Here is a 16,236-nt window from a genome sequence, read left to right on the forward strand (position 1 = left end):
CAGGACACATCCTTGTTTGACTCCGCTGTTTATACTGAAACTTTCGTTCGGAGTAGGAGCAGTTGAAGTGCACTGTACCCATCATATTTTGGTGGAAAGAGACAATACTATTTAGCAGCTTGGGTGGACAGCCTATTAAAATTAACTGTAAGATTTTAAAGAGGCCTTCTCTGCTGACTAGATCAAAGGCCTTTGACAGGTCGATGAATGCAATATGTACAACGGCATTCTTTGCTCTCTGCACTTTTCCTGAAGTTGACGGATGGAGAAAATCTTGTCAATTGTGGATCTCCCTGAGCGAAAGCCGCACTGTGATTCTGGATAGACTCGTTCAGCAATTAGTTTTTGTAGCCTGGGAAGTATCACTCGATCAAAGAGCTGTAGTTGTTGCAGTCGCTTCTGTCACCTTTGTTCTTATACAGGGTGATGATCTTTGCATCCCGCAGATCCTGTGGCACAGCACCTTCTTGCCTACATTTGCAGGGCAGTTCATGTAGTTAGGTTGGCTTAGTGGAGTTTTGCATTGTTTCAGAAGATCTAGGGGATACCATCACATCCAGGCGCTTTGCCGGCAGCCATGCTGTCTATGGCTTTGTTGAGTTCTAGTAGGGTGGGTATTTCGTCTAGTTCATTCATTGTGGGTAATTGCTTGATAGCGTTAAGGGCTGGGGCAGAGATTGAGCTTGTTGCGGCGTAGAGTTCGGAATAATGTTCGACTCATCTGTGCATTTGTTCGCTCTTGTCTGTGATAGTTTCTCCAGTGGTTGATTTGAGAGGTGCTGACTTGTTTTGGGCAGGTCCGAGCGCCTTTTTGATTCCTTCATACATAATATCCCTCTTATGTTGCCTGCTTGAGCGGCGAGCTGAATATTCTCAATAAGCTATATCCAGTAGGCCTATTCATTGGCACAGATCCGTGCTGTCCTCTGCACAGTGGCTCTAGCTTCTTTCAGAGTTAACAGATTGCATTGGGTAGCTCTAGGTTTCGCCTTGTATGTAGCGAGTGCATCTCTCTTTGCTCTGATGACAGGTGCTAGTAGGCCTATAGTTGATTTAGAGTCGAACCAATCGTTTGGCTTTGTAAGTTTTCTTCACTGAATAGTAACATATATTTAATCTCGTCGCGTGTTTAGTTTGTTTACATTAAAACTTTTGTAACTATTATTTCCAAAAAAAAAAAAAAAAAAAATGTGATTGCTAGAGATCGAGCCTAATATCTGAGTGAGCGCATTGTCGGGTGAACGAAGTGTCGAGCGAACAAATTGTCGGGGGAAAGAAACGTGAACGATTTTTTGTCAGTGGAACCCTCCCAATGAGATAGCTCACACTCAACTTACTCAAGAGATATTTGAAGCTTTTGAATTATGTCGAAATTGTTTTATAGCTATATATCTATAATAACCATAATATCTATATTGATTTTTATATGCGATCTATCTTTAAATATTACAGACGTTACTTAAAAAAAAAAGAAGATAATAACGTCCTACGAATTTCATGTCAATCTAGTCATGCATAGATCTTGATCAAGATCTAGATCTATGTATTAGGAGATTAAGGCCTATTTCGAAAAATTTGGCCAAAATAAAAATCTGGGTATTTTTCCAAAACCATTTAAGCCATATTGTTGGTATTTTAAAAATTATTATTATAATAAATATATCTATTGTTTTTAGTGCTTTCCACTATCACTAAATCATCTGACTCTTCTTTTTTTTTTTTTTTTTTGTAGCTTTAATATATATATATTATATATATATATATATATAGATAGATAGATAGATAGATAGATAGATCTAGAATCTAGACCCTTTTTTTTAATGCCAGTAGACCTAGACTATTAAATACATTTACTAAAGATTTAACTTGCTTTGTTTAAAAAGAGTCTAGACGTAAAAATCCTAATTTTATGGGTATTTCTTTTTTATAAACTTCAGTGGAAGTTTTCACTGACTATCCAGTAAGAGTTATCTCAGGTAAGGCAACAAAGTAAAATATTAGAGATCTTTAGCGCTAGAGTGAGTCAAATTTAGTTTTATAAATACTATAGTAGATCTATATCTATGAGTACGACTAGATCAGTAGATCTAAAGTCTAAGTCACGCTAACTAAGTCAAGTCTAAGTATCTAGACTTATTTCTTAGAATTTCTATACTATTATTATTATCTATTTACTATTATTAATTATTATTAGGCTAGGCCGGCTAGGGCCTAAGTCCTAACTCAGTCTCAGCTGTATGATACTCTACTATAATCAGTGTATACAATATACTGTATCATCAGACTTCAATGATCAGTCTGAGTCTCCAGTCAACTCCAGTGTATAAGTAGATCCAATCTAGAATTTTAGATCTAGATCTATGTTAACTATGTATTTTAGTAATGTACTTTAAAATTAAGTAGTACTTGTCATGACTTATCATGACTTATGTCTATGTAGTACTTGAAGTTTAACCTTTTTGCCTTCTGCAACACAGTCTACTGACTCTTACTGAGTCTACTCTACAGTCTACAGTCTTCTATACTTCTTACACTTGAACGCTTTTTTTGTGTGCTTTCCACTATTCACAGTCACCGAACACCACTTGTTTGATTGAGTCACTAATTTAAATGTCTTGTCTTACGTAGAAACTATTTCTTTGAAAAAAAGTAAAAAAGTTTTTTTTAAAGATTATTAAGATTGTTATTATTATTATTATATAAAAAAATTATACTTACTCAGTAGTTACTGACACTTACACTTACTCCTTTCATTATCATCATCATCACTCCTTTGAGTTCCTCATGGAACATAGGGCCTCGACAAAAACACGCCACTCTCCACAGTCTCTTGCTTGTTTTTTGATGGTTTCCCAGCTCTTCCCGGTCTTCTACTTCTTTATTGTCATTGTATGTGTATTAAAAGAATATATATATCTATTCATTTCTACAATATAGATCTATATTAATATTTTATTTTATACATGACTGTTAATGTTTTTTATTTTTTTGTATTACTTGGCGAAATCCGTTCGCTTCAGGCAGGCTATTAGATCTAGTCTCTGAATAATAAGTCTATATATGGCCACCAACCATTGCAATGTGACTATGGATCATCTTAAGAATGAAATAAAAGCCTGTGCCTTATCTATGGTCAGAAAGAATTAAAGATGTTTCAGAGAGAACCGATTCCCCCTCCAAATGTAGCTTATAAATGTATATCCAAAGAAATGGTGACTGAATGGTCAATTGTATCATACATTTACATTACATTTTATTATACTTCCAATTGAGGAATTACAACAAGAGTTAGCAATTTCTGAAACGAATTTTACAAATATCTTTTTAAATTTTGTTATTGTCTTTTTATATCACAATATTTTACTTTTAACACAAATTTATGGATGTATTAAATGTGAAGTATTTAATTGTTTACACTTGTGCGTAATGTTCCCGAACTGTGGAACTAGCTTACTAGTTGTTATTATTGTGACTGCTGCAGTCAGCATCGACCTGTTTTTTACACTTAAGTTTATTTACAAAAAAAACACTTTTTCACTGACATATAATATGTGGACCCAAATAATGTGAAAGGTTAGCAGCATGGTTTTTTAAGTTTGGAAATACAGCTTCTTGTGCCCATAAAGTATCAACTGGAACTTCTCTTTCAGGTCATAATTTGCTTGGAGGATTGTCGTCTGGAGCTGAATCAGCTTCTGCACTTAATGATGAGCTGATGATATTGAAAACTGGTTCCAAATTCTTGACATCTTAAAATTTGGGCAAATTATTTTCCCAAAGTCTTGTTGGGCTAATTCTATTTAATAAGCCATGTTATCAGGCTTCTCTTCATCTGTAGTTAAGTGACTTAGAAAGTAACACTGCTTTCCATGTAACTTTTCATGCAGGTTTGTCCATGTGTAGTTTATGAACTTTTGACCCGTTTTAGTGACATTTTATTCATGTTAATGTCACTTATTGAAACATTTAAAACTTCAACCTTTTTGATGAGTTCTAGTACACTTAGATTTCCTAGCAGACATTGTGAATTGATATTCTGATCTAAAAAATAAAATAAAAAAATAAATACATAATTTAACATGTGTGTAGATAAGATGTGTATATAGATTTATATCAATATCTATAGCTAAAAGGTATATTTAAATGTCAGTTACACAATTCTTCATCAAGTTATGCAGTCATATTAGTTGACCCACCATCACTCGGTATCCTTCGGGATGTTTGGATGCACCTATCTTGAAATATGGAGGAGCGCAAGTAAAACAGGTCGTAAGGTTTTTCATGAATCCCTTCAAAACTAGATCTCTGTATAACTTGACTGTAGACAGGGTTCACACCCGTGACCATTGATATCCAGAGAGCATACCACACGACTAGGCAGCCATATTACTAATTGTGTATTATGGCAAAATACCTTATTTTACTATTTCGTTATATTTAATAAAACGTTTCTTTAACAAATTTTTGATGACAGAGCCACTAAAGAACTATTACAGTCATTGAAAAAAATGGAGAAATGGAATCCTATGAAAGAAGCCTATGATGACCCAGAATTCAATAAATACACCACAGGTTTTGGAAGAGATTTGTCTTAGTAAGATTTTTAAAACTTAAGTTCTTGATTTAATTAACTATTTGTCTATCTTTTAGTAATTCATATGTGTATATATATATATAAATATATATGCAGTGCTTTTTTGTGACTGTACGCACGGGCATGGCGTATCAGCACCTTTTTCAATGTGGGGAAAAAATTATTACTTTTCTTGTAATATAATGTTTATTATTAATTTATTAGTAGTTAAAGGCTAAGCAATCCATCACTGAGTACAGGCACCTTTTTTTTTTTTTACAAAAAAAAAAAAAAGCACTGTATATATGTATGTATATATTTATTAAGGTTGCACCAGATAGTAGCTCAAGCTCTGGCCAAATATCTATTTTTTTTTACTATCAGGCGCTATTTGGCTCCATGAGAAATATCACTGCAGGATAGTAAAAAGTTCACTGTAACATAACATAATATGCTTAAAGTGTATGAATATGTACTGAACATCTTTTATTACAAAGACAAGGCATGTTAATGTAAATAGAAATGAAACTTTACATTACAAATGTGCATTACATACATAGCAGCGATGGCTGGCACATTTTTAAAAACGTTTTTGTCCTGACATTTGAGTAGGTAGTTAATATTTTATATCCTTGACTATGTCACTTTAACGAGACGTTTGTCAAGCTTTACTGTTATATCTCCAGAGGTTGAGTTGACCAATTCCCAGTCATGCTCAAAATACGAGCCGCATGCCAGATCCAGCCCACTATGTGGTTCCAACCTGCTTGCGGATATGTCAGCACACAGTGTAGAAAATTCCCCTCTCAAAAAAAAAAAATTTGTAAAATGTATCTTTACCTACATAAGGGACCTCACTTTTTTCTCTCATGGATTGGTACCATGACCTTTTATTGTTTATGAATTTGGATGTAGTATCAATCAGGAAAAGTGAATAGATCTTTACTTTTTTGTGGAACATGATAATAAGCCAGCATACTTTTTTTTTTTTAAAAAGTGACTATTTTGAAAAAAAAAACTGCATATAAACTGCATTATCATTCTTGATTTGAGTCTTGAATAAAAGATTGTTAAACTATGCCTAGAGATTGTAGGATTGATGAGAATATTTACAAAAAAGAGACAAGAAAATGAGTTGGTGGTAAAGCTAGCCACAATGTTGATCACATTTTAAGCAGAGAAATGAAGCCATTTTATGAAGCGTAAAAAAGATAATCCTTAATATCCCATTAATTAATTGTAAGTACTATATCCAGAGGGAACTGAATGTGTTTACTTGGAGAAGCCACATTTCTACATGTGTACTGAGTTAGGTTACTTGAGATAAATCTCAAGTACCAGGTGACAGAGCCTGCTCGATTGAATAATTTGTTAAGAAAAGATATTTACCCAAACTCATTTTAGAAACATTTTTGTAATGAAAAAAATTAAAGATCAGGTAAAGAATTCCAATCCAATGTGTCACTTCTGTGTTCTGAGCATGAAAGTTACACCATAAAAAGATATTCACGATTAAATTATTACAATGCAGTTCATAAATATTCATTGTTTTTATTTTGTACTTTAATAATGCACACTCTTACAGACACTTATGCGCAAATATTTGATTAGGTCTAATCCTGCGTTGAAAATCTTGATTTGATAAGCATCATTATTACTGTTATTACCTACAATATGTAAATCAGTATCAGGCCCTAGATGCCTGCACCAGAAGAACTTTGTGGCCTTTAAAACACAAGCCTGATGAACAGTTGATGGTATGAATTACACGAACACATACATCTACGCACTATACTACCCAGATTCCTCATTACCTTTGAGAGCATTACATTAGTACAATATACATGTATATATATTGACAAACAAGTTACACAGATTTTTCAACTTTAATTCATCAGTGAGTTTTAAAACATAATAAAAATTTAACATAAGGTACATGCTATTGAGAAGTTTTGGAAAATGTTCAGTATTTAGCTATTTACTAGACATGTAGTGACAGGCTTCTGCTGCGGTCAAATATCTTATTTTACTATCCGGCTCCGACTGGAGATAAAAAAGTGCTACCCAGTGCACCATTTATACATATTGTAATATATTATTTTTATATATATGTCTTGTTCTGTATAGTCATGAGAACAAGTTAACTTACACATCAGTTTCACAAACATTCAAGTTTTTAAACAAAAGGTTGGAGAATGAAAGGGAGCTTATTAGGAATGAAAAGTTTTTACTTTATTTAGTTTTGAAATGTTTGTATTTTAATAGCCTATTAAAGAGGAGATAAACTTATATCAAGGTTATTGGGTTTCAAGCTTCACGTCAAATCATTTTGTGATTCTATTATTGAAATTAAGTTATATTTATACTTTGAGAATTAAAAATCTTGTTTTGTAAGGAGGATTTCTGTTATTCTTTTCACCAACACAAATATCTGGCAGAATAAGCACTTCTGAAAATACCAAGACATAGTAACTTAGCAATCGTATCATTTCAACATGTAAATATATAATATATAATAATTTGAATAACTATATAATAATTTAAATATATAATAAATATTTTATTAAATATTTAAATGTTGTTGTTTTTTACAGCAATACTAAAAATATTGACTTGTACGTTGAAAATATTCCCCCAGGACTTGGTCAGGTAATATAATTCAATGTACATTTGTTTTTGTCAAGTTTGGAAGCTTAAACTATAAATGCACTTTTGTTTTTATTCATATTTTTTAGTTATATTAAGCTCTGTAATTCAACTTTAAAGGGGTTTAAAAGTGTGGTTATGAAGATTAATTTGTGAAATACAAGCTTTAAATTGTTGTTTTGTTTTCCAAATTTTTCCTAATTACAAAGTTTCTGCTTTTTTTTTTTTCTAAATCCTTGTTCTTCAGGATGGTCTTTTAAATCTTTTCTCTGAGTATGGCAGAGTGTTGAGAGCTAGAGTGGTCAAAAACAATTCCACACATGTAGGATCAATAGGGTTGGTGACAAGTTTTTTTTTTCTTTTAGATTAATTTACTTTCTGCTTATGTTTGCCAGCTATCTTGTTGTGGATTGTAAGCATTGCCATCCAATACAACCTAAACAGTATATTTGTTTGTAAACAAGATTTTAGGTATGGCTTTATCCAACCCATTCACTTTCAGCCCACTCCAAATTTTAAACCTCTCAAAACCCAGTCAAAGGGAGGTAGCTCCGCAAGAAATATAAGTGGGTTCATAGAAAAATCAATAAAAAAGATAAGTCCATCTGCAATATAATCAGAATTGATATAACAGTCTAAAAATGTTGTGTTTTATGTATAAAATCTTTAATGTGCACAGATATAAAGTTTTCGACCTACAATTTTCAAAATAAGTATGTCTTGGACCAATGCTTGAAGTCAATTTTATAATAAAATGCATACTCCCATTTAGATCTAGTCTAAACCACTGCTTTCTTTTTCATCATTTACATTTTTCATTATATGAAGGTAGACATCTCCTTTTGGATCATTTAATATCTTAAATAATTAATAATCTTCATCTTAACATGACTACCCAAAGCCATGATTTAGAGATATTGCTGAAATGGAAAGCTAATCGCTAAACATATTTAAAAAAAATTATTCTGCCTTAGTTTTTTTAAAATAAATTTAGAATAAACTTCCTTGGCATCTCCTTGTAGCGTTTCTTGTGATATTTCAACTTCATTGACTATTAATATGTTGCCGTATAGCAGTTTGTAGACCAAGTGCTAAGCTGATGTTTTCGGCCGTTAGGGGATCGGAATAGGTAGCGGCTGTATTTGGCTGCTGTGGTATCGAGTGGGTTAATAACTATCTTATACAGGAATGAAGGCAAAGCTTTTAAAACCTCCATCTCATGTCTTAAAACCATCTTATACAGGAATGTTGGTAAATTTTTTAAAGCTTATAGCCCATGTCTTAACAACCTTCTTCAGAAATTTAGACATTCGTTGCTTATTCATGCTCCAAAAGTAGAGGCATTGCTTTTGAAACCACAACTCAAGTGTTATTAAATGGTTGGTTAAACTAGATTCACATCTTTTTGGTCTCATAATATGCAATTTGTTACTGTAATTGTTACATTCTTAGCTTTGTTACCATGGAAAGTATGGTTGATGCAGAAGCAGCCATGAGAAACATAGACCAGAGGAAAGTTGGAGACCGTTTTGTTTTAAGAGTAAAGGTTGCATATAGTAAAGAAGAAAAAGAGCGGAGAAAAAAACAGAAGCAGGTAACTTGGCATATTTAATCTAGCAATATTTAGAATCTTTTATGAATTCATGCAGGCACATTTAAAATAAGAAATATTTATATAAAAATATATGAGGTCACAGTGGCTGATTGGTTAAGTGCTTGGCTTCCGAACCTGGTGTCCTGGATTCAAATCTCAGTGATGACTGGGATTTTGAATTTTTAGGGTGCCCATGAGTTCACCCAACTCTAATGGGTACCTGACTTTAGTTGGGGAAAGTAAAGGCAGTTGGTCATTGTGCTGGCCACAACACCCTGCTCATTAACCGTTGGCCAAAGAAACAGATGACCGTGACATCATCTGCCCTATAGATCGCAATGGGGAACATTACTTTTCTTTATATATGTATAGATATATTTAATACCATTTTGGTTTCAATAATAAGAGATTTGTATTTTCTGTTCAAAGAATTGGGATTTGAAGAAATTGACTTAGCCATTTATAACTTTAAAAAAATAAAAATATTGCAAGTGATAGTGTTTACAACACAGTGCATATTGTTTGGTATGAATTTGAAAGGGATGTAATGGGTGTCAGATGACCTGAAACCAATCATTATAGAAGATCTGAACACTGAGATGATGTCAGACTAAAGCGGCAAGAAGCTATTTGTCTATACTGTCCAAATGTTGCGACTTTGCAGGTCAGTGTTGAGGCTTACTATAATGATTGGTCTCGGTTGGTCAGTCTTTGTCCCTCATTAGGCACACCCATGCAGAATATACCATTATTGCCTATAACATGCCTTGTGTGTCACGCACACACAAAACAGGATGGTAGAAATCCATCGATAGAAGTGTTTTGAAGTCACATACCAATTGGTTTATACTGGTAGATGAAAAAAGCAAACAGTGCATACAAAATTTTATGTGTTTGTGTTTATTTAATCATTTATTTTAAACAAATAAATACTTAAAAATATCCCGCCCCCACTTTTTTTTTTTAAATAAAGAATAAAAAAACACAAAAAAAATAAAAATGCATGATTGTATGGCATTATTTGGACATAGAATCTCCTCCCCCTAAATTAATATTGTCTATCCTAATCTAGTTTCAAGAAGAAACTGATTTTGATGACACTGCATCTTTGGCATCTTCTGTAAGTATTTTATTTTGCATTTCTGTCTTATGATCAGTTTTGAAAATATGAGAGCTTCCTGATTTCACACATACTGTATTACATGTTTAACTTGTATATGCTAAATATAACCCAGCGACACACTAAGTTTATCCAATTAATATGTCCATGTATGTTAAAAGTAATAAAAATAGGAATATTTAGAAAAAAAATATGTTAATTTTTTCTCCCCCATTTTTATAGAAACACAAGAAATTTGAATTCCAAGAACAAAATGAAAGGTATGACATCATTTAAAGAAATGTATATTTCCTTTGAATTTTTCTAAAGGTGAACTATATTTCTGTATTTTATGAGTAGGTCTTCTGCTATGTGGGCTTGTTCTTGAGCTGCTATTCCATGCAATATGTGTTTCCTATGTTTCAGTTTTGTGGTGTATATTTACTGCAAGCTCAATAACTATACAAATAAAATTGTTTTCTAGAAAAGTTAGCTAAGTTTAATTTAAGCTAAAATGATAAGGACAAAAGATTGTCTTGTGCTTTTTATCAAAAAGGATTTGAATTTAAAATGTGGAGTATCATATTTTTGAAATTTACTTTGCCATTAGTTTCTATAATTTTATATGTTTTGTAATGCAGCTAATTAAAAGAGCCATATAAATTATATCCTTACACATAGTTTTAACAGGACTTGATTTGATTGCATTAACCTTTAAGAACAACTTAAAATCTCAATCTCTCAATGGCATTTACTATTGTGAGCTACGTCTGGACTTTTTCGTGGGCTAGCCTTAATCTTTTAAATGATACTTTTCACCAAGGTCAAATAAAAGAAAGATATTTCTTGTCAGAGTTGTTTTATTTGAGTTTAGACCTTAACTGTAATTAGTTTTCATTGTCTTGTTCCCCTGAAGAAAATTATAACATAAGTTTCTGTGATGCTATCACTTACACAATGTGGGGGGAGGGCACGACATGGTCTAAAGGTTATTGATGAGCCAAAATCAAAATAAAAAAATATATGGTAAAAATATAGAAAAAAAATCTCAGTTTTGAAAGATCAAAACAGTACCTGTTATCCTATTTGTCTTAAAAATCAATTTTAAAAAATTGACAGCAACTATTAAAATACCATTTTATCTCTGTCCCTATTAGATTTCTGCACATGCCATAAAAATTGAACTGTGCAAATTTCTTTGTGTTTTTTGTTTACACACAAGTCTCTTGTTTCCTTTTCATGATTTTTTTCTTAATTGGTTAAGTATTAATTGGTTTTATTACTTTTCATTTTTGTTTAGGTTTACAAATAAATCTGGTAAGTTTATTTATACATTAATTGTACACGCTGTAGGTTAGTATTGTTGCTTTTAATTTTATTTATTTGTCATGCTGTAATTTTGGAAAGTTTTGTATTGTCTCCACAACCATATAACATACTGGATTCAGTACAGTGCGATGAATATATTTTTCTTGTAGTTTAATGTCTTTAAACTCAGATCAACATAATAAATAATCCAAAGTATAAAACTTGAGTTGAAATAGTCAAGATACAGGTGTACAAATATATTGCAATAACGAAAAGGCTTGTTAAATATTGATTTTTTTTTATTTTGATACTGAAAGAACGCACCTTTGGATGATCCCATTTTTTACTGTATATCTAGATTATGCAAATCAATAGTTCTGGAAAAAATAAAAATCTACACAATTTTCACACTTAATGTGACCTAGTAATTACTGTCTGCCATTTTGTGTGCTGTCAAGCATGACACTATACACACCCATGTGACTATCCCGCCATTTCACTTCTGGTTTATACATTGGAGTTTAAAATTATATATATATTTTTTCTTTGGGAGGGGGGTATATTTTAAAGTTTTTGTTCTAAATAAAAATGATGTCCAAATTAATCCTAAAATACATTTTATTATGCCTAGCTCTTATGAAACTATTTGTGAAACTATTTGTGCAATATTTTGTAGTTCCTAACTTTGGTCGTGGTTTTTCAAGAGAAGCTGATGATTCAATAGACCCTGTTATGTCCACTTTAGGAAGAGGTAGAGGTAAATCACTTGTAATCTTCTTGATATTTTTTGCTTTGTACACTAGTCTGGGGAGGCAGTCAATGAATATTTCAAGAATAATGTATGTTTGTGTCAAATGACTTACTTAATATATTTCTGTGAACAAAATAGGTTTGCTATCACCTTTCTAGCAGACTTAATATATTTCTGTGAACAAAATAGGTTTGCTATCACCTTTCTAGCAGCCTCTATTACTTGAACTCTTGTCTTTCCTGTGTACATGACCTCCCTAATGTTGTATCTTGATCAGGTACTGGTCTTGCCACGCATTTTAAGCTGCTTAATGCAGAGTAAATCCTATCAAGCCAATCTAAGCATTTTTTATTTTTTTTTAGTGGTGTATAGGATTCTTTTAGTTGCCTTTAAAATAAAACATGCATTACTAAAGATTGCATTTTTCTGTGCATATTATTCTTAAGTTTTTTTTTTGTATCATTTTCTTTCCTGCGAATCCTAGACACTACAAACTCATCACTTTTTTTTTTTTTCCATATCTGAATTCAGACATTTTATACAAGCTTTATTAAAAACAGGCATGGTGGCTGAGCGGTTAAGTGCTTGGCTTCCGAACTGGAGTCCAGGGTTCCAATCCTGGTGAAGCCTGGGATTTTTAATTTCTGGATCTTTAGGTGCCTCCGAGTCCACCCATCTCTAATGGGTACCTGACATCTGACATTAGTTGGGGAAAAGTAAAGGCAGTTGGTCGTTGTGCTGGCCACATGACACCCTCGTTAACCGTGAGCCACAGAAACAGATGACCTTTACATCATCTGCCTTATAGATCGCAAGGTCTGAAAGGGGAACTTTAATTTTATTAAAAACTTGTGAAGTCATTATTTAATCAAATAAGAATTATCACAGGTATTACACGTCATCCAGAAAGTGATTTGAGACAGGTTAACAATGCTAAACTGAACCAAGACAAACAAGCCCCTAGAAAGAAAGCTTTCAGCCAACTGGAACAATTAGAGAGTTGGCAAACTGAGTCTTTTGGGGATTCTGATAAAAGCCTAAAGAGTAAGTGCTCTTGTTGGTTTATTTTGACTATGATTGGGCAATACATTTGTAAATTAACACAATGATAAAATGAAATAACAAAAAAAAATAAAATTTATTCATTTAGGTTTTTACTTTTTTTTTTTGTTTTTGTTTCCCAGCCAAGAAGCCAGAAATGGAGAATAAAAAAATTTGCATTTATTGCTACAAACATGGTTTGTATTTTGTTTGAATTGCTCTTGAATAATTGGAAATAGTTTGTTTTATTTACAAAATTTGTATTTGTCAGCATTTTTCATTCCTGCATAGTATTTAATACAATTGAACATAAAGGAAATCAAAATTGTTTATTGATATTGCAGGCTGTGTTAATGTGTGTTCAGTTTGTAAGCAGTACTACTGCTCTGTGGAATGTCAGATAAATGACTGGCCCAAACATAGAAATTATTGTAGAATTATTGAGTAAGTATTTGTGTACATGCAAAAATTAGTTTTTTTTTTATCTTATAATAATTTGGATATCAGAGCTGTAGAATTCAATTTCTTTATGTTACTAACTATAATTGTTGCTTTATTTTATCGAAATATATTTACCGGCCAAATATCATAAATTACTGGGGGTTTCACATCTTGGAGTTCCCCTCATGTTTTTGTGTTTCTTTTTTGCCATTAGGATCAATATATAGTTAAAATTGCTTTAGTTATATTTATTATCATTATTAAAGGGCACATTTGGATGACTTGAGCAAGGCTAGGAAAGGCTTTTCTGCTGAAAATGAATCAGCCACTGAAGATCAAGATGACCAGAGGTCACCAAAAAGCAAACCAGATAAAAACTACTCTGGAAATTCTGATAGAGTATCAAATTTTATGACTAAAAATGTAAGAAAATCTGCATCAAGTGAAAAGCTGCTAAAGAACAAGCCAAATGGTAGCGAAACTAAGGAAAGTTATTCTGCACCAAAGCAGCGCAAAAAGCCAATGGAGAGCAGCAATTCTAAAGCCGCTAAGAAAACAAATGGATTTAAAGAGAATAACAGAAGTGGCCAAGAAAAAGATGTGTCATTAAAAGAGACTTATGGTGCATTATCAGTTGGTAGCAAAGTGGAGGTTAGTTTTATTACAAAGCTTGATCAACTCTCTCTGTCTTTCTAGTAAAAAGGGTAAATTTAAAACAATTAACCAATTAGTTAACTATTGGGAAGCGTGGTCGAGAGGTTAAGTGCGCTTGAACTTGGCTTGTCTTGGCTACCTAGAAGGGGGCTCGAGGTTCGACACCCGACTCGGGCAGAGTTGCATTTACTGAGCGCCTAAAGGCAGCACGGAAAACCAACTCCTAGATACCCCTTCCCCCCCACTGGTCCACAAATGAGATTGGACCAAACGCTCTGAGCATGCTATAAGCATGAAAGTAGCGCTATATAAAAGCTATAATAATAATAATTAATTATTTTGTTTGGTATCTTGAACAAGGGAAAAAATTTACTTGACTGAAGGTGTGGCACAAGCTGAATTAGTCCCCTTTATAGTTCAATGCTTTAAAGTAAGTTTGAAACAAACAATATACAAGTATACAATCTTCAATAGTCATAAGCTCCTCCCAAGCAGAGTGGTTAGTATGTTGTGAGCCATGAGTTTGAATTCAGGTTGGTCTTTTTTGTTGTAGATGCTTTTAAAAACCAATAACGGTAAAATTCACTCAGATATCCCTTTCTTTTTCCCCCTTCCCTTCCCAATTTTCCCATCTGGTCTAGATAAGTGATAGGTTCATAGTGTATTGAGAAGGCTAAAAGCTTGAAATAGTTCTAAACAAAAACAATTGGTAAAATATTTTAAATAGCACAGATCTATTGTTGTAGGTTTAGATCTATTACAAATTTAATTACATGACTGATCCAAACTAATTGGTACAATTACACTTCGTGCAAGTTTTTTTTTAAAAAGTATTTTTTTTTAAGTTTTTTTTTTTTTTTGTGGGTAGGTTTTGAAAAATATGCTTAAAAATGCATTTTCACTAGTTTATAGTGACATATACATTGTTTCCTGACTTTCGCAGGGGATATGTTCCAAGACTGACTGCGAAATTTTTGTCAAATGGGGACGCTGGATTTAATTTCATATACATACACTATTTTTTTATATGAACAGTATCGCAGGACATTCCCTAACACTTTAAATCCCTAAATAACAAGTTCCCCATTCCCTCCCTTTACCTACAGTTTCTTTTAAAACACTCCTTAAATATTCAGTAATTTTTAAAAGTGCCATACATTATTGTATTGTGTGTCCCATTACAGTATCAAAAGACTTGATACATACAGTAAATATACTGTTACCATTCACAAATAAAGCACAAAAACAGAGATAAAAAGCATACTTGCAGGATAAAGGCTGGTATTGTGTGAGAAGGATTCCTTGTTTGGTACTGTGACCAAGTGCGTATTCAGTCAGCTGATGTGATAAAGGGCTATTTGGGCCAGTGAGCGTCATGGGGGATACATCATGACATATTCAGTTGTTTTTTATACATTACTGTACATATACATCAGGCATAGTCCTTAAGGGAAGTCAAACTGGATTAGCATAGAACAGGAACTACTTTTCAGTCATGCACTCTAGATATGGTATCTCAGTCATTTCATGGGCACATTGATAGCTTCCTTTTCAGTATGCAACATTTTGGGGATAACCATTTTGGAGCCAGGAATTCTTTTGATGTCTTAAAAAATATAAAACATTTGGTAATAAACATGTTTTCTGTTCAAAATAAAAAAAGCTCAATACTTAAAAAGAATAAACATTCGCTTAATAAAAAATAGAAACTATTACAAGTAAGATTTGTACCCAAGAACTCAATGAATGAAGCTCTTCCTCAATCCCATAAATTTCAGGTCTTTTGGGCATTTTCAGATAGTGAACAATAGTACTCCTACACTATACTTCAAGACATACGCTCCTTCAATGTTCAGTAATTTTTATACGTGCCATACAGTACTGTACTGTTGGTCACATTACAATTTTGCAGTCTAAAATATAATATATTCACCAGCTCAGAAATTTATATCTATAATACATCCAATTTAAATACAAAATACTTATCCTTGAATCATAGCTGAATACTTAGATTACTAGTTTTATAGATCTTATATAAGTTCATCCTGTTTTTTTTTTTTTTTTGCCAATGAATCAAATGTGTTTCTGAGGCATTTTATGTTAGTCAAGCTAAATCTTATTTTATTTAC

The 16,236-nt window shown here is 32.6% G+C and overlaps 1 protein-coding gene across 4 annotated transcripts in view; it reads left to right on the plus strand.

Moving 5' to 3' along the window:
• The window catches only part of LOC106052281 (tudor domain-containing protein 1-like), a 47,022-nt gene that overhangs the window by 1,993 nt on the left and 28,793 nt on the right, over window positions 1–16,236 (plus strand). Inside the window, exons 1-13 of one of the 4 annotated variants that reach the window (XM_056003707.1) lie at window positions 1,840–1,976; window positions 4,475–4,594; window positions 7,168–7,222; window positions 7,467–7,555; window positions 8,672–8,813; window positions 9,886–9,933; window positions 10,156–10,193; window positions 11,213–11,229; window positions 11,897–11,977; window positions 12,860–13,015; window positions 13,156–13,209; window positions 13,357–13,456; window positions 13,720–14,104. In XM_056003707.1, the coding sequence (XP_055859682.1) occupies window positions 4,509–4,594; window positions 7,168–7,222; window positions 7,467–7,555; window positions 8,672–8,813; window positions 9,886–9,933; window positions 10,156–10,193; window positions 11,213–11,229; window positions 11,897–11,977; window positions 12,860–13,015; window positions 13,156–13,209; window positions 13,357–13,456; window positions 13,720–14,104 (1,251 nt within the window). In that variant the 5' untranslated portion in view covers window positions 1,840–1,976; window positions 4,475–4,508. The other 3 variants (XM_056003723.1, XM_056003727.1, XM_013207604.2) reach the window with 3 other exon arrangements.

The sequence above is a fragment of the Biomphalaria glabrata genome, chromosome 1 (assembly GCF_947242115.1).
Source record: "Biomphalaria glabrata chromosome 1, xgBioGlab47.1, whole genome shotgun sequence".
Lineage (NCBI taxonomy): Eukaryota > Metazoa > Mollusca > Gastropoda > Planorbidae > Biomphalaria > Biomphalaria glabrata.